The sequence below is a fragment of the Trichosurus vulpecula genome, chromosome 7 (genome assembly GCF_011100635.1).
Source record: "Trichosurus vulpecula isolate mTriVul1 chromosome 7, mTriVul1.pri, whole genome shotgun sequence".
Classification (NCBI taxonomy): domain Eukaryota; kingdom Metazoa; phylum Chordata; class Mammalia; order Diprotodontia; family Phalangeridae; genus Trichosurus; species Trichosurus vulpecula.
The window spans coordinates 252,469,819-252,495,522 of record NC_050579.1 but is presented as its reverse complement, the minus strand read 5'-3'; the positions used below and the strand labels follow the sequence as shown (position 1 = coordinate 252,495,522).

Sequence of the window (25,704 nt, the reverse complement as noted above, 5' to 3'; positions counted from 1 at the left end):
AGTGGTCATAAACATCTTGACTCTGATGAAAATGGAGCTGGCACGGTTAAATCACAGGCCATTTTCTACACCAGAGGTGTCAAACCCTGTGGCATTCAGCCTTGCAAAACTAGATTAAAATGGGATTGGGAAGTGTTTAATAAAATAAGTAAAAATACAATAATGTTAATTTGTGGCTTTCCAAGTCAAAATGCAGCCAAAGGTATCCATTTCTATTTGAATTTGACCCCACCGGTCTCTACTTAGCTTTGAAAACCCTTTGGCAGTTTTGGATGATTTTCATGGTTACCACTATATGTTTAAAGAGGATGGCGCGATGCTGCTGAAGCTTTTGTTGTTGTTCACTTGTGTCTGACTCTTCATGATGCCACTTGGAGTTTACTTGGCAGAGATAACTCAGCTCTTCTTGACTCCAGGCCTGGTACTCTATCCACTGCTCTTTTCACTACCTGGCTGTGCCAAGGCATCAAAATCTCTTCTATGCTGCTCCCTCATTGGCTGGAATTTGCCTGTACCCGCAGCAACCATTCTTGTTTAAGCCATTTGGTTTCTATTACTGGGGAATAGGGAACTCCTGCACTCAGGCCACAGAATAAAGTCGAAGTCATCCCAGGTTGCGCTTCCTTCACTTTTATCTTGAAAATCGTCACATGTGGGAACCTGAGAAATCTCTCTTTCCACGTCAATTTGATGTAAAAGCAGTATTACCATTTATCCTTCTCTGTCTCATTCCAATTAGGGAGTACAACTCTTATTCCCTTCCTTTCCTCCCTCAATTCTCTTCCTCCACCTCCATTGATGAGAAAATCTACAGAAGAGAAACTGGAAGCTAAAAGCCAGTGAATATTGTTCCTATACATGAGCTCACTGAGAAATGCTCATTTAAATGAATTTCAATAAATATAGCTTATTCAAGAAAAGGCCATCTGGTTTCTGTAGGTGAAATCATTGAGCCTGACCATCATGCAAGAGTATTTGAAGGAGGTAAATAAGTGGACTATATGTCCCAGCTCAAGCCCCGGCTTTTCCATGACATGTACTTTTACTGTATAAATAACACTGTTCTGTGTTTTGAGGCCTTGTTCCTCCCAAGTGAAAATGATCTCTCTCTTCTCCAATTTCTGGTACCATTTTGCTTGGACCTCTCTTTTGCATTTCTCTCTCTCTGTCTCTCTCTCTGTCTCTCTGTCTCTCCTCTCTCCTCCTCTGTATTGTACATTTACTTGTGTCCCCTGTGCTTAGCACAGTGCCTTGCACATGATATACACAATGAAATTTGTTGAATGAACGAGTAATTAAGCAAGGAATCTGGGCAAGGTCAATTCTTTAGATTTACAAAAATAAAATAAGATAAAAAATAAAAAAGAATCTAACAAAGTTTCTCACCAAACATAATTGGGAAAAATGTTTTATTGATGCTTTTAAAAACATTAGTATCACTTCCTTATAACACACACATACATTCTATAGCTAGAGCTCACCACTTCACTACAGAGGATCAATTACTTAGTGATTATAGAAGATTATAGTTCTGTCTAATCATGAGTGGTCACTGCATTGATCAGAGTTCTGAAGTCTTTCTGCGTTGTTTTATTTTAATCATGTTGGGGTCATTGGGCATATTATTCTCCTGGTTCTGTTCATATTGCTCTGCATCAGTTCATATAAGCTTTTCTGAATTCTTTATATTTGTCATTTCCTATGGTGCAGTAATATCCAATTACATTCCTAGATCACAATTCGTTCAGCCATTCCCCAATCTGTGGGCATCCCCTTTGCTCTCACTTCTTCCTCAGGCAGAGAGGAAGGCAGGAAGGTTGAACAGGGCTTTCCAACCTCTGCATACTAGCTTCTATTCTTTTTCTTCTGGGCCCTGTGAAGGGAAAGACAATAGGTACTGAATGCACACAACACTCCCCCGCCACCCCAAATGATAAGTGGATATTGCTGAGTTAATGTTAGTTGGGACCATATTTCCCTTGCCTTCCACTTGCCACTGTCCTTGGTTTTCAAAGTGGACCAATGACATCAGAAGGTGATGTTTTGACTCTGCTGTGTGAATTGGATTTAAGTGAAGAAGAGTTGCACAAAGTCATCAGTCTCATTCTATCCTCCAGAGTCACCGAAGTCCAGCGGCAAGACAAAAATCAAGACCACTGTTGATACCCTAGGATGCAGTGGTTAACCTTGGTGTCTTTGATGCCTGAGCAAGCTCTAAGACCTCTACAGAGCCTGTTTCGGCTGCCTTTGTGGCCCCCGGAACAAATTGTTCTCATTCTCCCATTCCCCTGGAAAAGTCTTCACATGCTTGGGGTAGACAACCCCCAATTCACTGACAGGTTGGATGCCTGTCAATTACCCTCAACCTGGCTTAGCCCATCCGCTGAGATACTTTACGGGGGTGTGGCCACTGCACATTCTACAGCTTCTTGGAGCCGCAGGTGAGAGCTGAGTGCCAGGTAGACACCAAAGGTGGATGAACAGCCCTGAAAAGAGCTCAGCAAGCCCTCACGGCAGAGGTGCTCATCCTCCCTTACTTGCCAATTTAAAGAAAACTGACTCAGTGTTCCTACCTCTGTAAATTGGTAGATGATTTCTTTTCCCTTTGGGAGAAGGTTGAACTCAAAGGAAGAAGCCGATTCTGCCTCTTCAACCGATGGTGTAAGCATTGACTGCTTTCTAAGAAACTGTTCCTCTCTCAAACACTGTCCTTTCTTTGCTATTGTTTCACTCTTTGCTATACACATCCATACGTACATACTACTGTATAAAATATGATAGTTTTCAATTCTTATTGTGGGATCAAACTAGAATATCTTGGGTTGTAGAAGCATGACTTAGTTAAACCTACATTTTAGGAAAATCACTTTGGCGGCTGTTTGGAAGACAAGTTGGAGTGGAGAGTTTTGAGATAGGAAGATCAGTTAGAAGGCTGTTTGTTACAATAGGCCAGTCAAATTTTGTTTTTGCTTGACTATATATGTTTGTAAAAGAAGCTTTGTTTTTCTTGCTTCCTCAATGGGGCCAAAAGGGAAGAGGAGCAGTGGGAGAAAGAGACAGCTGATTGTTCGCTTAAAGTAAAACTTAATTTTAAAAAATAATGCAGTTAAGGGTAATGAAAGCCTAAATCAGGGTAGTGGCTGTGAGAGCTGAGATAAGGGGGATGTAGGAGAGATGTTGTAGATCTAGAAACAGTAAAATTTAGCAACTTTAGTCCAACCATTCTAGAAAATAATTTGGAATTATTCAAGAAAAATGACTAAACTCTCTACACCCTTTGATCGTGACATTCCATTGTTGGACTCCATCATATACAGGGAAGTCAAAGACTAAAAGAAAGATCCCGTATAGAGACCAGAATATTCATAATAGCACTTTTGAGGGTAGCAAAAACCTAGTGGGTACCCACCAACTGGGAAATGGTTAAACAAATTGTTTTCTACAAATGTAATGGAATATTATTGTACATAAGGAACAATGAATATAAGAAATTCTGGGAAACAGAAAACTTGTATGAACTGATGATGGAGCAAAGAAAGTATAAATTAGAAAAATTAGTGAAATGATCACGACAATGTCACTTGAAAGCAACACTAAAAGATATTGAAATTCAGATTAAATGCAGTAATCCATCTTAGCTCCAAATGTCTGATAATGATATATACTTCCATTCTCTCCTTAGGGAAGTGTATATGGAAAGTCAGCTGTAAAGATATCACTACTCAATGTACTGTTGCCCCAACAAAACTCTCAACTTTATCAGGAAGGTCATCAGAAGTAAACAGAAATCTTTATCCCACTCTAGCAAGGATCTTCAAATTCTTTTTCTTCCTTAGTGCCTTTGCTGGGAAGAACTGGCTCTGCCCCACCCTATCCTGTTTCCACAGCAAAAAGAAGCCAAATGTAACTCAAATAGTGCGGCCCAGCTGTCTGAACAGAGTGGGGTGGGTGTAAGGGAAGAGAAAGACAAATACAAAGGGATTACCAGTACCCTCTGAATCCCACTGAAAATAAATGCAAGGTTGCTAACTGAGTAGCTGAAGACACACAACTGAGGTGCTGGGGAAGGGGGGAGGTAAAAGGAAGAGATTCATTGTGAAGGAGAATTTAATGGATATCTAAGTGCTTTGAGTTAGAGCAGGAGTTCTTAATCTGGGACTTTTTTTTTTCAGGACAACCTGCTAACATTTGTTTTTTAATATAATATTTCCCCAATTACATATTAAAACAATTTTTTAACTTTTTAAAGTTTTGAGTTTGAAATTCTATCCTTCCCTCCCTCCCTCCCCTCACTCCTCCCTGAGACAGTAAGAAATCTGATACAGTTTATACATGTGCAATCATGTAAAACATGTCCATATTAGTCATTTTATATAAGACTGAAATAAAAAAAAAGAATGAAAGAAAGAAGAGAAAAATAGCACGCTTCAGTCCGTATTCAGACAGTATCAGTTCTTTCTTTGGAGCCGGAGAATATGCTTCATCACTACTCCCTCGGGATTGTCTTGGGTTTTTGTATTGCTGAGAAGAGATAAGTCATTCGCGGTTCTTCATTGTACAATATTGCTGTTATTGTATGCAACATTCTCCTGGTTCTGCTCATTTTGCATCAGTTCATGTAAGTCTTTCCAGGTTTTTCTGAAATCATCCTGCTTGTCATTTCTTATAGCACAATAGTATTCCATCACAACCATATAGCACAGCTTCTTTAGCCATTCCCCAATTGATAGGCATCCTCTTGATTTCCAATTTTTAGCCACCACAAAAGGAGCTGCTATAAATATTTTTGTACAAATAGATCCTTTCCCACATTTTTTTATGTCTTTGGAATATAGGCCTACCAGTGGTATTGCTGGATCAAAGGGTATGCACAGTTTTATAGCCCTTTGGGCATAATTCCATTTGGCTCTCTAGAATGGTTGGATCAGTTCACAACTCCACCAACAGTTTTCCCACATCCCCTCAACATTGATCATTTTCCTCTTTTGTCATGTTAGCCAATCTGGTAGGTGTGAGGTGGTACCTCATAATTGTTTAAATCAGCATTTCTCTAATCAATAGTGATTTAGAGCTACTTTTTAATTTAAAAAAATGTATTTCAATATAATTGGCTGCCTTTGTAATCCTATATATATTTTAAAATTAATTTTAAAACATTGTTCTGAGAAGATTGTTTCCAAGTTTTATTAGATTGTCAAAGGGGTCCATGACACAAAACAGGTTAAGACCCCTTAGTGTAGAATGGTGCTCTGAGACTCCTGAGACTATGGTGTTAAAAACAACAGGTGTAAATAGCCTAGAGGCATTCTGGCCCCAGAGGAGAGAAATAGTAGCCTGTAATACAGGCAGCTGAGGCTCCTCTAATGTAATTATTTTATGGATTGAAGAGCTAAAGATCATGGAAGTAGCAAATATCAACAGCCAGTAATCGGATTAAAAGAGACAATTAAAAGAGACTTCCAGCAAGGAAGTGCTGGAGAAGATCAGTGTTTGTAAACAAGGCAGCAGGAGCAGAACACCAAAGTGAGGGTACAGATTCCGAGACATTCCTCCTTTCTGGAGCACCACTCAAGGGAGTATTGTAGGTCATAAGGACTGTACAGGTTCCTGGGAGGCAAGGTTGGATGATAAGTGGTGATGGGGGCAGGGACCTTGATTCTTTTGGGTTTGGATGTAAAGTCTTTCTATGTTCCCCATAAATAGAACTGTTCTATGTTTTTGAAACCCAGCAAGCCTGATTGTTAGTAAAGGTTGCCCTTAAGGGAGTATCAGATACTAAAGTTTTCTAGATATTACCTGGGTGGAAATAGTGAAAGAAATAAGTGAGAAGCATATCCAGGCCCGTTTCAAGAGGGATTCTTTACTTTGTTGCTATGATTAAGGTTGACTAAGCTCTCTTAGACCAAGACTTTTTTGTATGCCTGCACAAAACCATGGTATATCCATATCTGGAATGTTGTGTACAGCTCTGATCACAAAATTTCATGAGAAACATAATTAGAAAATATCCATTAAAAATGTTCAAAGGGATAGATGGAGCAGTTTCCGTTTGAGTATAACAGCTTAAGAACAAAAGAGATCAGGTGGGAGTATGTGGGCAAGAAGTGAGAGGACATGATCAAAGTCTATAAAAGCATGAGTTGAGTGATTTTTATATCAAATCTCAGTACTAAAGTCATAGGACAAAAGAAGCTTGAAGAAAGGGGTAAAAGTTAGTTTGAAAGGAGGTCATGCTTGAGTAGTAAGCATGTTAAACTCATCCCAATAGGCGGTACAGTTTGAAAATAGAAATAGATTCAGGAAGGGTTTTTCTAAATACAAAGATGTTTGGAGGGTCCCTCTCCAACTTTAGTGACTAAGTCAATGGAGGGCAATCATGCCCTCCTACGGAATGGTGTCTGGCACCCTGTTCTCAATGAATTGTTGACTGAAACTATTATGTAATTTCTTATATTCTGTTTGTCAGCATCTGGGTTGTCACAAAGAAGTAATGACTTTCCTCCTAGTTATTGAAAAACTACTTTTGTCTATTTCTAATGCGTTTACATAATACTGTCTATCATAGTCAACTGTTTGTGGTTTCACCTTTGTGATTTTCTAGAGAGTTCTCTTTCCATAATGTGATTCAATATGAACATGATCTTTCTATATACTAATACTAGGCCATTCAACCTATATAATTCTTGTCTGTATGGTAGAAGCTTAATGTATGTTGGTTCAATGAAGAAGGACTTCCCTCTACCAATACAGGTCAGTACCTTTTCGACAATTTTATAGCCTTAGAGAACTGCTTGCACCACTGAAAAGTTAAAGTGACTAAACATTATATAGCCAGTAGTGAGGTTTGAACCCAGATCTTCTTGCTTGGGTCCCAGCTCCCTATCCACCACACCAAGTTGCCTCCCGAAAGTAACAGAAAGAATGTGGAACATCTAGTATGTGAACTTCAATAGGACAAGATTTCTTCTTTTATGTGGTACACCTCACCAATCCTCTAAGTGCTTAATGGGATTCTCATCAACCAACGGCTCTTTTGTTGCAGAAGTGGTAGCCCTGAGTCAAAAGCATTTTCTTCCCTTTGTGGGTAAGGAGTTGTGGTCTAGAAGGAGAAAGTTTTTCACTGGGTGTATAGAGCAGTGACAATTGGTTGGTGATGGGAGCTAGGACTTTGGAATACTAGGGTTCCTAACTTTTATTTCATTTTTTTAAATAAATTTATTATTTCTTTTTTAACATTTTCTTTTTAAATTTTGAGTTTCAAATTCTTTCCCTTCCTCCCCCCACTCCCCCACCCACGAAGAAGGCAAACAAATGATGTCAATTATACATGTGAAATCATGCAAAACATTTCCATATTAGCCATATGGGGGGTGGGGAAGGCAAGAAAATTTATTCAGTTTGCACTGAGTTCATCAGTTCTCTGTCTGGAGGGGGATAGTATTTTTTCATCACGAGTCCTTTGGAGTTCTTAACTATTAGAAGAGTTCTTTTCCTACTTCTCATCTGGTCCTCCCTTCTCCCTTCCCTTTTCAGGTTTCTCTCCCCCCGCAAAAAAAAGAAAAAGGGAAAAGGAAGAGAGAGAAGAAAAGAGGAGAGGAAAGGAGAGAGGAAGAGAAGAGAAGAGAAGAGAAGAGAAAAGAGAAGAGAAGAGAAGAGAAGAGAAGAGAAGAGAAGAGAAGAGAAGAGAAGAGAAGAGAGGAGAAAGAGAAAGAGAAAGAGAAAGAGAAAAGAAAAAAGTCAGCTCGGGGTCCTAAGAGCCCCAACTCAACAAAAAAGTATCTTCTTTCTCTCACAAAGGTGTATGTCTTTACCTATTTCAGTTCTTCCCAGTGATTGGCGCTTCCAAGTCCCGCCCCTCCATCCTCTAGGACTCCTCCCCCGCTGCCCACCTGTATGTGTGCCCGACTCCTGACGTAAACTCGACTTCGGCCGCCCACACGACGCACGCTCCTCATTGGCCTGCGCGGCGACGGCCCCCGCCGCCGACCAATGGCAGCGGGGCGGCGTCGTGAGGGGGGGAGGGGGCGCCCACATCCAAGATGGCGCCCCCAGGAGGTGGGAGCTGGTGACCGGCGGCTGTGGCGGCTGTGGCGGTGGCGGCGGCGGCGGCGGCGGCAGGAGGGAAGCGGCCTTGCTCGGCCCCAGGGTGGCGGGGTCCTAGGGGAGTCTCTCCGGCTCCCCGCCTCCCCCGGCCCTGCCTGCAGCCCGCTCCCCGGGCCCGAGCCATGGCTGGAGACAACAGCAAGCAGTTTTGGAAGAGGAGCGCCAAGCTGCCAGGGAGGTGAGCGATCTAGCGAGGGAGGGAGTCCGGGTCGGGCCGGGGCCGGGATCCACCCGAGCCCCAGCCCCGCGTGTGTGCGCTGTTTCTAGCGAGGGGGGCCCCGGCGGGGGTCGGGGCCGCTGCGGGGTGGGGGCTGCCCGCGCCTGGGAGGTGCATACAGGAACCCCCGGGGAGTTGGGGGGGCGTGCTGATGATCACTCACCTTTCGGCGGCACTTGGAGGTCTGTCTACACCGCTCCTTCCTCGAGGCAGCCCCGTGAGGTTGCAGCAGCTGCCAACCCCCATGTAGAGATGCAGAAATTGAGGCACCGAGAAGGGCAGCCACTTACCCGATGTCACACAGCCTGGAAAGGAAGAAGCCCAGATGGACCCCCCCGGATTCGTGACCGGTGTCCATTGCCGTCCACAGCCCTATAGCACATGCTGCTTTCTTACTGAGTAGTTAGTATGAGGGTAAGGGGTGGGGGGCGCAGTTGTGTTGGAAGGGGACTCTCCAAGGTGCATAACTTGTTTCCCACCTGAATTAGGATGTCTCCTTCCGAGCCTCCGGGTTGTACAGGTGGAAGGTTGCAGGGGCATGGGCCCCTCTTGAACTCTCTAAATGCAAGGCGATGCCCATTTATCGAGCAATCAACAAGCATTTATTAATAGGCTACTCGCTATGTGCCAGGTACTCCCCCCCCCCCACCTTTCTCTCGGCCACCCCTATTGTGGAAAGTGAACCTGGGGATTCTTAGAAGATAGGGATCCTTGATGAATCACTTTTTTTTCGGACCAGTAATTTCATACCTGTTGGAAACTCCTAGTAAGGAAGCTCCCTTTGCTCATGCGACTTAGAAGTTTTAGAGTTTCTTGGGACACTGAGATGCTGAGATGTTAAGTGACTTCCTCAGGGTCATCCAGCTTGTGTGTGCCTGGGGCTGGAAGCAGAGGACAGAAAAAGTGAAGACATTTCCCTAACCTTATTAGGAGTATTATAAGGTGATCTTAAGAGTGTTGGTTTGTCTGGAGGATTTATCCAATTCCTTCCTTTCTCTCCCTCTCTCTCTCTCTCTCTCTCTCTCTCTCCCCCTCTCTCTCCCTCCCCCCTCCCTCCCTCCCTCCCCCTCTCTCCCTCTCTCTCTCTCTCTCCCCCTCTCTCCCTCTCTCCCTCTCTTTCTCTCCCCCTTTTTTCTTCCTCTCCCTCTCCTTCTCCCTCTTCCTCTTTCTCTCTCCCTCTCCCTCCCTCCCTCCATCTCTATCTCTCTCAAAGTTTCTAATAGCTAACATCCATAGATACTCCCCTATGATCCTGTCCTTGTGCAAGTATATAGAATTCTCCCCAAATGCTTCATGTATTTAGCTAATGTGTCTGCTTTTTTCATGTTGTTGCATCGTAAATATGCCTTGGCATCAGCACATCCATTCCCTTACATGTGGTTTGCAGAGTGAAAGAAGGACAGGATACCTCCTCAGAGATATCTTAAGAAGTTTGTGCTTCTTGAGTGAACAGAAGGCAATTGCGGATGGGGCCAGCTCTAGTGGTGGCACATAAACTGCCGTTTCCAATGTTTCTGCCTCTTTTTTCTCTTATTAGTTTCTTTTACTTGTTCCCCCCATCCCACAATGGATATGACTTATTAAGAGAAAAGAAAATGAAAGAAGTGAAGGTTAGGGAAAGTTATATAGTTATTGTATTTTATTCATTATCCAACCAAGACCTACACGCAAGGGGAGAGGGAGACGGTAAAAATCTGCTTCAGATACAACTTTATACTAATTATATTATTTTGAATTCGTATTTGAGACATTTTAATAGGCCATTTCCTCCCAACTGTTCTGTTTTCCATCCTGGTTCAATGGGGTCTCCACCTCTATTAAATGCTGTAATCCGGGTTTTCCATGATGAGGTCATTATGTATTGCTCTGCCCTGGAAGCCTGGAAATATGGCATGAGTAACTGGGATCTTTGGGGAATCTAAGCTGAAAAAGGGTGTGTGTACAAGATGTGGGCTATAGCCTCTACTTCTATTTTAGGTATTTCTAATGTTGTCTTATTAAACAATTAAGGGAAGATGTAACCTTTTGAAACTCTATACTTCAGTGAAGGGTGATTGAAGAGTTTCTTTATTGTGCTCTGTGGCCTTCCCCCAAACCAATCCGTTTCATATTCTTTTAAAGTTCATGACAAGTGAACCTTATAACTAGGCCTTCACCCCTGCTGGTTATAGATGAACTTACTGTTAATCCTTGCTCCATTATGCATTTGGTGTATTAGGTAATTGGTGATTTTTGTTAGCACTTTGTTCTTTTTCTTAAACAGATTTAGATCTGGATTTATTTCTGGGCTAGGGACTGTATTTTAGAAATAACAAAGGATCTTAAGTGATACTTTGACTTGGACACAAATTTTTAACAGCTTCCTGATCATAGAACTTTTTCCTCTTTCAGTCACACTAAAGAAAAACTTTCTTCTGTTTTGTGCAGAACTGAGAAAACTACACATGTGTTTAACAGCTTAGAAGTAAAATTAATTTACTATTCTTTAAGCTGAGATGGAGAAAATAAAGCAATGACTGATTGCTTTTAGTTCCCTTGATAGCGGATACAGAAAACTTTGTGACAAAAAAAAATGGGAATCTTCTTTAATAAAGTACTTTCTCAAATACAACCATCCCCCACCATAAGTCATTAAAGAATTAAAAAAATTTTCTCCTGTAAGTTCTTGATTTTCTCCTATAAGTTCTTTGGTTTAATAATGTATCATTGAGACTTAGTTTGATGTTGGGGAAGATGGTACTTTCTTATTTTTATTGGATGGGTTTGATTTCTGAACTAAACTTTGTCCTCCACCTTGTTTCTGAAGCTGTAATGAGAGACTGCTAACCAGGAATTGTCCAGTCCCCATCTGAGCCTCAGGGAAAATAAGTTCTGCTCAGGAGAATGATAGGTGGTTTGATATTAATTGGTGATTAACAGAATTGTAAGCCTTGTCTATTTCACCTTGGAGAAGCCACTCAGCCTCTCCCTGCCTCAGTTTCCTAATCTATAAAATACATTTGATGATACTGACAGTATCTACCTGGCATAATTGTAAAAAAATGTTTTGTAAAGCTTAAACATGAAGTATTATCGTAATGCATGGTGACGTGGAAAAAGCTTTACATCAGGCATCATCATCACACATCAGGTGATCTAGCTAGGAGACTTTGGACAAATATGTTCCCTCTCTAGGCCTCCTTTCTCCTCAGCTGTAAAATAAGAGTATTTGAGTAAATATGGACTGACCGCCCTTCCAGAGCTGAAATTCTATGTCTCTACGTTAGTCTGATCAAATTTTCCTATTCCTAGTGGCTTCAATGGATTGCATTCCTCTGGTGCTCTGACAGTTGCCCCATGCATTCTCATAGGTAGAAATTAATGCTTCCCTTTTTGAGTGTTGAGGTTAGAAATATGGGAATTCTTGGTTCTATTGATTATACTGGTGTATTCTCTTTCCTTCTTTTCTGTGACTGTCCCTACTCCCCACGGCCATTACCCTAGCCTGCAACTTCCTTACTCACTTTCCTCTCTGTAAAATGACCACCAATTTGCTTCCTTCTCCAAATCTCTCATTTCATGATGCCATTCCTGCCAGCACCTGGTGTTGCTTCAGGGAATGGATTCTCCCCTTAAGAAGATGAGGAATTCAGGGAATGGATTCTCCCCTTAAGAAGATGAGGAAGGGATCTAGAACTGTAGGGGAAAAGCCTGAGCCTCAGGCTCAATCACCACATCCTGATTTTGCTTTCTACCAGGAGCAGAGCCCTTCCTTCTTCTTATGCAGAAATGATGACTGTTAAGCAATTTTTATTGCTTTATCAGGATCCAGGAGGACTGAAGAAAGTACCTAAATTAACTACTTCTGAATCTGGATCTGCTAGACAGGACCGATTAGGTCTTAACAAAAGCTGTGCTTATTTTTCTTACAGCTTAGATGAATCTGATGTGGACACAGAATGATTTGATGCAATTCTGTTAAAAAGATTAAAGTTTAGGGGGCAGCTAAGTGGCGCAGTGATTAGAGCCCCGGCCCTGGAGTCAGGAGGACCTGAGTTCAAATGGGGTCTCAGACACCTGACACATTTACTAACTGTGTGACCTTGGGCAAGTCACTTAACCCCAATTGCCCTGCCTTGCCCCTCCAAAAAAAATTTTTTTTTAAAGAGTCATTTAAGAAAAAAAAAGATCAAATTTTAGAGGAGAAGGCCACTGTTCTCATGGAACTTTCAGTCTGATAAGGGAATTTATTCAACAAACATTTATTACAAGCCTGCTATATGTACGCCACTGTGCTAAGTGCTAGAGGATATAATATTTATACACCTCTAACTCGTATGGAATAGTGTATTTCTAGGGCATTAAAGAAGTGGCAGAGAATGGCCTTATGATAGGGAAAAATCATTATCTGTTCATGAGATAAAATTTTTCTGGTAAGAGGTGGCATTTGAGTGAATGAGTAGGAATTTAAGGAGGTGATTCTCAACTCCTAGTAGTGACTTTAAAAGATGAGTAGGAATTTAAGGAGGTTAGATCAGATGGGATAATTATATGAAGTGCTTTACAAGCCTTAAAGCTGGTACAAATGTGAGCTATTTCATAGGGGCATTTCTGGTTATAACAGAAACAACAGTAACAGAGTCAGGAAGTAGGCAGGTATAGGCTAGCTACAGAAATGACTAAGTATTCCCATTTGGTTGCCTGAAACGCATGGTCCTGCCAGTTGGAAGAGGGCTTTGAATGCCAATCAAAAGTGTCTGAACTTAGTAGGCAACAAGCAGCTGTTGAAGGATTTTGAACAGAGGAATGACGGTGACCAAGTCTATACGTAAAGAAGATAAGTTTAGAACTGATACAAAGGATAGTTTCTAGGGGAGAAAGAATGGCGACAGGAAGCCCTGTCAGGAGGTGATATAGTTGTTCAGGTAGGTGGTGGTGTACCACGAAGGTGGCCTATACTATGATGATGGAAGAATGAATAAATCAAATTAGAGGGCAGGCTTGAGATATGTTGTAGAGATAGTACTATAACTGATTGGATATGAGAGTGAAGGTGGGGGAAGAATCAAGAATAAGGGAAGTTTTTAACATGAGTGACCAGATAGCTAAGTTCAGTTTTGGGGTGCTAGTGAAACATCCAAGAAGTTGGATGTATGCTCTGTGGCTCAGAAGAGAGGATAGGGCTGGAATAGAGATTTGGGAATCGTCTAAGAAGAGATGATCTTTGAAACCATGGAAGTGAATGACTTTGCCAAAGGAGAACAGGGAGAGAGTGAAGAGAAGGCAGCCAGGGACAGAACCATTAGGAATATTCACTTCATGGGGGTCCCCATGAGGAAAAACCAATGAAAGATAAACAATCAGGGGGCTGCTAGGTAGGGGGCCGCTAGGTGGAGCCCTGGACCTGGAATCAGAAGGACCTGAGTTCAAATGGGGTCTCAGACACCTGACACATTTACTAACTGTGTGACCCTGGGCTAGTCACTTAACCCTGATTGCCTCAAAAAAAGAAAAAGACAAAACAGTCAATCAACAGAGAGACTACTTTGTGTCAGGCATTGTGCTAGGAGCTGGGGATACAATGACAAAAACCAACCAGTCCTTACCCACAAGAGCTCACATTTCATTAGGGGAGACAACACATAAATAAGTATCTACACATGTAGATGCAAAATAAAAATAAGATAATTTTGTTGGGGACAGCCAGGGAGATCAGGAGAATCTGCATCATGTAGGAGGTGGAATTTGATTTGAGCTTTGAAGGAAAGTAAGGATTCCAAAACGTCTAGGAGAGGAGCAAGTCATTCCAGGCCTAGGCCACAGCTTGTGAGAAGTTAAAGAGGTTAAGGAGAGTTCAGAGAGTATGGAACCTTAGGAGGCATGGGAGAAAGAAGTCGAGAGAGGAAGTGATGAGCAGTGTCAAATGCAACCCAGAAGAATGAGGACAGAAAAAAACCACTGGATTTGGGAGTTGGATCAGTAGTGATCCTTGAGAGGGTAGTTTCAGTATGACTGTTCCAGCTTGTGTCTTGGTTAAGTACATTACAGTCAGCATTTGGGGGATAGGAATGTCTTAGTGAGGTAGCAAGTATCTGGAACTCAACAAGTTACTGCCAAAATCTGGTAGAATTGTAGTTTTGTAATGAACATATGTGAAACAAAGCAGTTCCTAAGATAGTTGTCCTTTTCCTATCTGTTGAATGAAGGAGGTGGAAGAGTTGATCTCTAATGTCCCTCCCAGCTCTTAATCCTGTGTCTTCTATATTCCTCAGCTCCTACATTTGTTTTATGTCCTTTGTTGGCCAGACAAACATCTGTTTATTTTTTTCGGTCCAGATTTCTACAGCTATCAATAAATGAGTGAAATAACTATCAATAAATTCTACTCTCTTGTCAGCATTGTCAAATAGTAGAATTACCTTAGGTATTGACTAGATTTTTAGTATCTCAGTTCTTTCATAGTATATCCTGTACCTATAGCAACTTGATGAAATTTTGTATTTTACTGCAGTTGGCTTTATATTTTACTATTAAGACTTTAGTGTTTTCTGGAATTTAGAGATTTTCCTGGGTATTTCCTCTTTAGGTTCATTTATGAAAGTGTTAAGTAGTACCATCACTAACCCCGATCCTTGAGGGTAAGGGGAATCCTACCATTTATACTTTTCCATTTAGGGGAGGTGACGTTTTCATTCCATGCCCCATCCTCTACCAACCACTCATTCTTCCCTTGGGATCCTAGATTTAAAGTTTAAAGAGACCTTATAGTTCATTGAGTTTGAAAGTGATGCAGACACAGGTGAAGTGGCTTGTCCAGGGTCACACAGCGAGTAAATGTCTAAAGTGAGATTTGAGCCACCTTCGTGACTCCAGATCCAGCCTTCTGTCTGCTCCTCTATGTACCAACGTGATGATTTGCCTTACAGTATGATTCTTCGTTTCTTACCTTTCCATACTAACTCCCCCATTACCATTTATTTAAAGCAAAGCAACTTAAAGATAAATTCAAAGGTCAGGAGCAGCATCCAATGACTGGTCACATAAATAAAGATAAAATGCCTGTACATCGATGTCAGAGAGAAAATGTCCTAGAATTGGCCAATATTTTATTTAAATATAACTTCTCAGCATCACACCTATTGTGTAAAGTGGAGTATGTTATAATAATAATTAGCATTAGCATAGCACTTTGACATACATATGATATAAATTTATTAATATTTTTTGTTTTTACATTACTGTTATTTCCATATGTATCTCTCCCTCTCTTATCCACAGAGCTAGACTTTGTGGCAAAGAATAAATGAGAGAAGCAGTTCTGCAAACCAACCAATCCATCAACTAAGTATGATAATGTATGCAATTTCTTTACCCACAGAAACAGCAAATTACATGTATTCTTATTTGATCCTCAGAACAACCCTGTGAAATCAGAACTATGCACATATAACTAGTAAGTGTGTGATATTAAACTTGAATCTAGATCTCTCCAGACTGCAAGTCCAGTATTGTTTTTGCTCCACAAACCTGCCGCTCTAGGTAAAGCAGTCCTTTTTTTTTAAAAGAATAAGCTGAGAGAAATTGGTTATATCCAGAAGGACTTTGTGACTATAAGGTTTGCGAAACACTGAACATTTTAGGTGGAGAAATTAGGATGTCGGTAGACTGCTATCATTTGAATACAGGCCTGTCTGGAGGCAGATGACTTTTTTTTACATGTTAATCATCTGGGTTTTGTTTTTTAATTTATTTTATTTTGAACTTAGGAAATAAAACAAGCATTTCCATAACAAAATGGGATAGAAAAACAGAGGATTGCATTGGAAATTGCAGACCTATTATATACAACTTGCTATTCCTTTCAAACCCACAACAAAGTTATCATATGACTTTCTTTTTGTTCCCTTGCCCCGCAAACTTTGAGATGGCTACCATTAGTCACGAATGTATGTATATATATATAATGTGCATATGCATATACATATATATAATGGACACGTACATATTTACATGTACATACATATATACGTGTGTGTGTGTGTGTGTGGTGTGTATGTGTGGGGGGGGTGTGTAATGTACGTCAGTTCTTTTTCTGAATTCAAACATCATCCTTCATAGGATCTTTCTGGTTAAGCAATACTGCTGTTACTGCATAAAATATTCTCTTGGTTCTGCTCACTTCACTCTTCTTTATTTCTAAAATCATTTGGCTCATCATTTCTTAGAGCAAAGTAATATTCCATCGTGAACAGATACCACAATTTGTTTAGCCATTCCCCAACTGACGGGCATCCCCACAATTTCCAGTTCTTTGCCGCCATAAAGAGAGTTGCTGTAAATATTTTGGAGCATGTAGGTTCTTTTCCATTTTTCCTAACCATCTTGGGAAACAGACCTAATTGTTTATAATTGCTGGGTCAAAGGGCATAGTCAGTTTAATAACTCTTTGAGCATAATTCCAAATCTCTCTCTAAAATCGTCAAATCAGCTCACAGATCACCAACAATGAATTAAGGTCCCAATTTTTCCACATCCCCTCCAACATTTGTCACTTTCCCCTTCTATTGTTTTAGCCAGTCTGATAGGTGTAAAATGATATATCAAGGTTACTTTTTTGCATTTCCTAAATCAATAATTTTTTCATGACTATAAATAGTTTTGATTTCTTCATCAGAAAACTGCCTGTTCACATCCTTAGACTATCTATTAGTTAGGGAATGACTCACATTCGTATCGATTTTACAAAGTTCTTTATATATTTGAGATATGAGACTTTTATCTGAGGAACCATCTATAAATTTTTCCCCCAGTTTTCTACTTTCCTTCTGATCTTGGCTACGTTTGTTTTATTTGTACAAACCTTTTTAATTCAATGTAATCAAAATTATCCATTTTATGTCTCACAATACTCTCTTATCTCGTTTGTTTATAAATTGTTCACCTATCCATAAATCTGATAGATAATATGTTCCATATTCTTCAAATTTTCTTGTAATATCTTCTTCATATCTAGGTCACATATCCATTTTGACCAGGTAAATGGTGTAAGATGTTGGTCTATGCCCAGTTTCTGCCAGACTACTTTCCAGCTTTCCCAACAATTTTTTTTTTTACCAAATAATTAATTCTTATCCCAAAAATTTAAGTCTTTACACTTGTCAAACACTGGATTACTGTATCCATTTGCTGCTGTAGATTGTATATCCACTCATTTCCACTGATCTACCTTTCTGTTTCTTAGTTTTCACAATTACTGCCTTATAATATAGTTTAAGATCTGGTACTGTTAAAACTCTTTCCTTTACATTTTTTTTCAGTTAGTTCCTTGGATATTCTTGGCCTTTTGTTCTTTCAAATGAATTTTGTTATTTTATACCTTTGTAAAATAATTTTTGGTAATTTAAATGGAATAGCATTGAATATGTAGATTAATTTTGGCAAAATTAAATTAATTAAATTTAGTAAAATTGTCATTCTTATTATATTGGCTCTGCCTACTCATGAACACTTAATATTTCTCCATTCATTTAAGTTTGATTTTGGTACAAAGTTATGATTTTGTTCATATAGATCCTGAGTTTGTCTTGGTAGGTATATTCCCAGGTACTGTCTAGAGTTAATTTAAATGGGGTGTCTCTAGCAATCTCTTCCTGCATGATCCTGTTGGTGATATATAGGAATGCTGATGATTTGTATGGATTTACTTTATATCAATTAACTTTTCAGTTGAGGATTCTTAGGATTTTCCAGGTATATCATCATATCGTCTGCAAAAAGAAATAGTTTTTTTTTTTTAAATCTCATTCCCTATTTTGATTCCTTCTATTTCTTTTTCTTCTCATTGCTATTGCTAGGATTTTCAGTATAATACTGAATAATATTGGTGACAGTGGGCATCCTTGTTCACACCTCATCTTACTGGGTAGGCTTCTGGCTTATCCCCATTACAAATGATGCTTGCTAATGATTTTAGGTAAATGCTTCTTATCAATTTAAGGAAAAGTCCATTTATGCCTATACTTTAAAGTGTTTTTAATAGAAATGAGTGTTATACTTTATCAAATGCTTTTTCTGCATCTATTGATGTTATATGATTTTTGTTGTTTTTATTATTGATATAATCAGTTATGTTAACAGTTTTCCTTATGTTAAGCCATCTTTGCATTCCTGGTTTAAATCCCACTTGGTCTTTGTAATATATTGTTGTAATCCTTTAGCTAGTATTTTATTTAGGATTTTTGTGTCCATATTCATTAATGAAATTGGTCTATAATATTATTTCTCTGTTTTTACTTTTCCTGCTTCAGGTATCAATATCATATTTGTTTCATAAAAGGAGTTTGGTAGGACCCCTTCAGTGCCTTTTATTCCAAGTAATTTATTTAATATTGGAATTAGTTGTTCTTTAAATGTTTTATGGAATTCACTTTTAAATCCATCTGGTCCTGGTGCTTTTTTCTTAGGAAGCTCATTTATAGCCTGTTCAGTTTCTTTTTCTAAGATAGGACTATTTAGATATTCTATTTCCTCTTCTGCTAATTTCCTCTTCTGCAGTTTGTATTTTTAAAATATTCTTCCATTCATTTAAATAGTTAAATTTATTGGCATATAATTGAGCAAAATAACTCCTTATAATTGCATTGATTTCATTTAGTGGTATATTCACCCTTTTCATTTTTGATACTAGTAATTTGATTTTCTTCTTTCTTTTTTAAAATCTTATTAGCCAATGGTTTTTTGATTTTATTTTTATAATACCTAGTTTTATTTATTAATTCAGTGGTTTTCTTGCTATTTCTTACAATTTTATTAATTTCACTTTTAATATTTAGGATTTTCAATTTAATGTTTAATTGGGGATTTTTAATTTGTTATTTTTCTAGTTTTTTTTTAAATTGCATACCCAGTTCATTGGTCTGCTCTTTCTCTTTTTTATTGATATAAGCACTCAGAGATATAAACATAGATAAAGATATAAAATTGCTTTTCCTGTGTCCCATAGCTTTTGATATGTTTTCATTATTGTCATTTTCTTTAATGAAATTACTGATTGTTTCTATTATTCTTTAACGCTTGTGTTCTCTGAAATTAGGTTATTTAGTCTCCAGTTTCTATGTTTCCATGGTCCCTTATTAAATATAATTTTATTGCATTGTGCTGTGTAAAGGAAATGCTTAATTTTTTTGCGTTTAGCTATAGAATTTTTGTGCCCTGATATATGGTCAATCATTGTAAAGTTACCATGTACCCCTGAGAATAACGGTGTATTCTTTCCATTTCCATTCACTTCTCTCCAAAAATATATCCCATCTAGCTTATCTAAAATTCTATTAGCTTCCTTAACTTCTTTCTTATTTTTTTTTTTTTTGGTTAGATTTGTCTATTTCTGAGAAGGGAAGATTAAAGTCTGTCACTGTTATAATACTGCTGTCTATTTCCACTTGTAATTCATTTAACTTTTCTTTTAAAAATTTAGATGCTGTGGTATTTGGTGCATATAAGTTTAGTAATGGTAACACTTCATTATCTATGGAAACTTTTATCATAATGTAGTTTCTCTGTGTATCTCTTTTAATTAAATCTATTTTAGCTTTGACTTTGTCTGATATCATGATTGCTACCTGTATTAGCAAGGCAATAATCACAGTATAGACAAATAGGCCTATGTAGTTTTGTATTGCAAACTATAAGAGACTCTCCATATAGGAGGTAGAAGAAATAAACCATTTATTCAGACACCAGAGAATCAGATACCAAAACCAATAAGTCTAGTCCATCGTAGCAGCGAACAAATTCTAGAACCAGTAAGTCTACTTTATAATAAAGCAAAGAACATAAAACACGATATTACAATGGGGAGCCAAGCCATCCCATAACCTTCCCATCCCCTGCTGAGACCTTGCCACCCACAGTCATTCACAGCACAGCTAGCACATGTCTGCCCACTCCCTCTAACTGCCCTTAGCATTTTCTGCTCCACCCTTTCCTGTTCCTCTCATTCATCAAGCTCTTCCTGCCACATGTGACTTAGGCTTCCTATGATGTAAGCAGGTCACATGGGCCTATTAATGAATGGGAAAGATCTTCAGGTCCTCCTGATTCCAAGACCAGTGCTCTACACACTGTGCCACCTAGCTGCCCCTGGATTCTGATTTTTAATCTATTCTGCTATCCATTTCTGTTTTATGGGTGAATTCATCCCATTCACATTCAAAGTTATAATTACTATTTCTGTATTTCCCTCTATCCTATATTTCCTCACTATTGTCCTTCTCAGCCTCTCTTTTTACCCTATGCCTCCTCTAATTTACTTCTAAATACTACCTCCTTATTCTATACCCTATTAAAGAATCTCTCCCTTATCCTCTCCCTTAACCCTCTTTTTTCTTCTTCTACCCACTTCTTTAAGGGTCCCTCCCTTTTCTTCTCCTCTCACCCTCTTCAATCTTAATCTACACACCCTTCTAAACCTCCTCCCCCTTATCCTGTTCCCTCATCCTCTTATTTCTTTATAAATTTAGACTTTTATACCCTTCTAGATGTATATGTTATTCCGTCTTTAACCCAGATCTGATGAGATTAGGGTTCCAGCACTACCAGCCCTCTACCCCGACCTGATTCCTCTGTATCATTTCTTCCTTTTATGCCTTATTTGTATGAGATAATTGCTGTTTTTACCTTTTCCTATACAATTTTGCTTTTTAGAACCACCACATCATACTCAGTTCATCTCCAATCTTTCAAAGCACCCAATTACTAATGACAGTCTTAAGAATGTAAATGTAAAGTTCATCCTTACTGAATCCCTTGTAATTGGTCTTTGATGTTTACCTTATATTTCTCCTGGATCTTATATGTCAAATTTTGTATTAAGTTCTGGTCTTTTTGAGGCAAAAACCCGAAAGTCTGTCAATTCATTGAATATCTATTTTTGTTGTTGTTGTTCAGGGTTATACTTAACTTTTCTGGGTAAGTTATTTTTGGCTACAACCCCAGTTCTTTTTTCTTCAATATATAGTGTTCCAAGACCTGGGGTCTTTTAGTGTAGAAGCTTCTAGGTCTTGTGTGATTCTAGTTGTGGCTCCACAGTATTTGAATTGTTTTTTTCTTGTTGCTCATAATATTTTCTTCTTAACCTGGGGATTTTGAGATTTGGCTATGGTATTCCTGTAGTTTTTCATCCTGGGATCTCTTTCAGTTGGTTATTGGTGGGTTTTTTTCTATTTCTACTTTCCTGTCTTATTGTAAAACTTTGGGGCAATTTTCTTTAATTATCTCTTATAATATTGTGTCAAGATTCCTTTTTTTAATCATAACTTTCAGGTAGTCTGATAATTCTTAAAATTTCTCTTCTTGATCTGTTCTCCAGATCAATTATTTTTCTTATGAGATGTTTTACATTCTCTTCTACTTTTTCATTTCATTTTGTTTTATTATTTCTTGGTATCTTATAATATCATTCGCTTCCCCTTGCTCAATTCTAGTTTTTAAGGAGTTATTTTCTTCCTTAAGCTTCTGGATCTCTTTTTCCTGTTGGTTGACTTACTTTTCATAATTTTCTTGGTTTTCTTGGGTTGTTCTTATTTTTTTTTCCTAATTTTTACCTCTTAATAATTTCCTAATTTTTACTCTCTTAAAGTACTTTTTAAGTTCTTCCAAGAGCTCTCTTTAGGTCTGTGGCCATTTGATGTTACTCTGGGGTAAGACAGGCTTTTCTTGCTTCACTATCCTCTGAAAACCAGGTCTTTTCTATCTCTGTAGTTGTGGTTTATGGTTGGGTTCTTTCTCTTTTGCTTACTCATTTTTCTTTCTTTCTTTTTTTTAAGTAGTTTGTTATTGTAATCACCTCTAGTCTTGGGGTGTGGGGGATGGTGCCTCTGGCCTGAGGTTCTTCTTTTTTTTTTTTTTTTTTTTTGAGGGGGGAAGGCAGGGCAATTGGGGCTAAGTGACTTGCCCAGGGTCACACAGCTAGTAAGTGTGTCAGGTGTCTAAGGATAGATTTGAACTCAGGTCCTCCTGATTTCAGGGCCGATGCTCCACTCCCTGCACCACCTAGCTGCCCCGGGGCCTGAGGTTCTTCTTGCTGTTATTTTTTGAGCTTTGTTTGGGCCCTAACTTCAGCCCTCCTTTCTCCTCCTCCCCCCCTCCCCCCACACACAATGCTGGAAGTGCTCTTGCTCCCTGAGAACCTTCCAGTGGCTGTAACCTTTAGTTCCCCCTCTAGCCTGAGTGTGTGCTCATTCCTTCTCACCTTCTGCTGTAGCTTGGACTGCATCTTGCCATCACAGCCAGGCCTCACAGCTGGGTCTGGCGTCCCTGGGCAGCACAGGGTCCTGCAGTCTTTCCCAGCTCCATGTCTGACTCCCCACACTGTCTGTTAGGTGAGAATTCCTGTGGCTGAGGCTATCTCTCAAGCCAGCAGATCCCAGGGCTTGTGGTTTGTTGTTTCAGCAGAGATAGCCTAGAGGTATGTGCATTTCACTCAGACAAAACCTCCTCCCTGGGGTCTTTCCTTGGTCTTTTCCAGTTGTTCCAGGAGGACTACCACTCTACCCCAGTTCTTGTTTATTTATTCTGTCTTGTTTGTGGAGATAATCTGGAAAGCTTGGGAGTTTTCTGATCTATTCCACCATCTTCTTAAAGACTATTAACCAATTGGGTATATTGATGATTTTACTTCTTACTTTTTTTCTCCCTTTCAGTATCCAGCCTGTATATGGAGCCCAGCATCCTCCTCTGGATCCTCGTCTCACAAAAAAGTAAGTAAGACATTTGCCTTTTGCACCTATGTGCTTCTCATGGCCTTTCTCACCTTGTTGAAATGACTTTGGACATTTCTCAGCTTCACTTCTTCCCTAGTTTAAATCAGATGAGTTGTCTTCTTGAGTAAAAGATTAACTCCTGCCTGAGATTTGGAGTTTTTTAAATTTATTTTTGTTTTTGTGGAAGACTGAAGATATGCCCTGTTCTTGGACATGAGTGTGCAGCAGACATAGAAATCAACTGGAAATTATCTCTCTTCTAAAATGTTAATAAGATAAAACCAGAGACCTTAATGTCTGGTTAAATCCCAAACAGATCGTAACTTTAAGTGTATGTGTGTTCAGGCTCTGGACTACCCTTTCATTTGGCTTCATTATTGAGGATGACCAGATACTTGAGGAATAAGGGCTGAAATAGCCGCACAGGTACCCTAGAGGTTCTCTTAACCTAGGTTAAATCTGAAGTCTTGGTTTCCTCCCTGTGCTGTTGGTCTCTCTACCTCTTCATAGTTGCTAAGTTTAGGAATCTGTTTTGTGAAGGATGATTTTTTTTTTTGTGAAAAGATAAGTGATTTGATAAGTGAAAAGATAGAAAAGACCAGAATTCTAATCCATTTGAGCCACCGAGAAATGCTGGGCAGACCGCTTATACAAAATTGGAAAAATGAAACTCTTTTGTCCTTCACAACAGAGTTGTCAAACACGCAGCCCATGCACCAGAGCCGGATTAAAATGTAATTAGGAAATATTGAACAAAATAAGTAAAAATATAATAGAGCATAGATAATGTTAATGTGTGCTTTTCGAAGTCAACACACAGCTCACAGGGATCCTTATTTAGGGTTTAGTGGCCCCCTTTTCTACTTGAGTTTTACAACAGTGCCTCACAGTAATGTTTTGATGGCTACGTCATGTATGCAAAAATGCTTTAACTACTTAGAAGGAAAAATGTTATATAAAACTATTTATTATCATTGCTATACTTGTATTTCAGATGATTCCCAGATCTTTATAGCCAGCCTCAGCCTCTCCCTATAGCTCCAGTCCTAGCATCTTTGATTGCCTTTTGGATATGTCAGACTGGATGTTTGTAGATATCTCTAACTCAGCATGTTCAAAACTGAGCTCATTGTGTGTTTCCCTAAATCCTCCCTTCCTTCCTGACTACCCCATTTTTGTTGAGTGTGCCACCAAATGACTTTTCAACCTCAGCATCATCCTACTTTTCTCTTTTCATCACCTTTCACATACAGTCATTTGCCAGTGTTTTGTCCATTCTGCCTCTACAACATCTTGCATCCAGTTCCTTTCCATTCTCTGCTATCACTGTAATTCAGGGTCTCCTCGACTCTTACCTAGGCTATGGCAGTAGCCTACTAATTGGTCTCTCAGGTTCTCCCCTCTCCAATCTATCCCCCAGGCAATTGCCAAATTGACATTGTTTTCAAAAAGAAAAAAATGCATTAATATCTTTTGTTTATACATCACCCTAGTTTCCAAATATATCCCTCCCTTCTCTCCTATCCAGAGAGCCAGCCCTTGTATCAAAGAATAAATGAGAGAAAAAAGCAGTTCTGAAAACCAACCAGACCATCAACCACATGTGACAATATATACAAATTTTTACACCAATAGTCTTCAAAGAAAGAGAGAAGATGTGTTTTCTCATCTCTTCCTTAGAGTCAAAGATGGTTATTACAACATTGATATTCCTAAGGCACAGTCTGAGCCATTTCATTTTCCTGTTTAAGAAGCTTCTGTGACTCTTTGCTTCTAGAATAAAATACAGAATTTCTTTTCAGTATTTAAAAGTCCTTCATTGCCTGACTCCAGCCTGCCTTTCCATGTTTGTTGCTCATTACTCTCATTTATACACTGTTCCTTACACACAACATTCCATTCTTGTGTCCATGCCTTTGAAAAATTGCTACGCCTGAAATGCACTCCTGACCTCCTCCTCTTAGAATCTCTGACTTCTTTCAAGACTCAACTCAAATACTATCTCCCACATGAAGCCTCTTCTTTTTCTCACTCCCATTCCCTGCTATCACCCTAATTCAGGCTCTCCTTACCTATTACCTAGGCTATGGCAGTAGCTTCCTACTTGGTCTCTCACGTTCTCCCCCTCCAATCCATCCTCCATGCAGTTGCCAAATTGACATTATTTTATTAATATCTTTTGTTTTTACATCACCTTAATTTCCAAATATATCCTTCCCTCCTCTTCTATCCAGAGAGCCTGCCCTGCCCTTTCTCCCACATTATTTTGTATTTATTTTACATTTGTTTTTCCTGTGTGCATGTTTTCCCCCCAATAGAATATAAGCTCCTTGAGGGCAGGGATTATTTATTTTTTTCTTCATATTCCCAACTCCTAGCATAGTATTTGGCATTATAGTAGGTGCTTAATAAATGCCTACTGAATTAACAGATTATTGCAGATGAATATATCACAAATTCCTTATAATACTACCATCCTTATCTCATGGTTATACAAGTATCTAGAAAGCACTTCCTGAGTTGTTGCTAAAACATCGATCTCTAGTTCTGTGAGATGAATATCTAGTGAGTGGATCTGGAACTGTTTGTTGCTTAGATGACTAGCTTTTCTTTGTGTTCCAGCTTAATTGCTCAAGCTACATG

At 39.2% G+C, this 25,704-nt stretch overlaps 1 protein-coding gene across 1 annotated transcript in view; it reads left to right on the top strand.

The window, feature by feature from the left end:
* Positions 1-8,012: 8,012 nt before the first annotated feature.
* The window catches only part of TBC1D22B (TBC1 domain family member 22B), a 117,433-nt gene continuing 99,741 nt past the window's right edge, over positions 8,013-25,704 (top strand). Inside the window, exons 1-2 of the mRNA XM_036769093.1 lie at positions 8,013-8,281; positions 23,002-23,058. Of these exons, the coding sequence (XP_036624988.1) occupies positions 8,226-8,281; positions 23,002-23,058 (113 nt within the window). The 5' untranslated portion in view covers positions 8,013-8,225. The remainder of the gene's footprint in view (positions 8,282-23,001; positions 23,059-25,704) is intronic.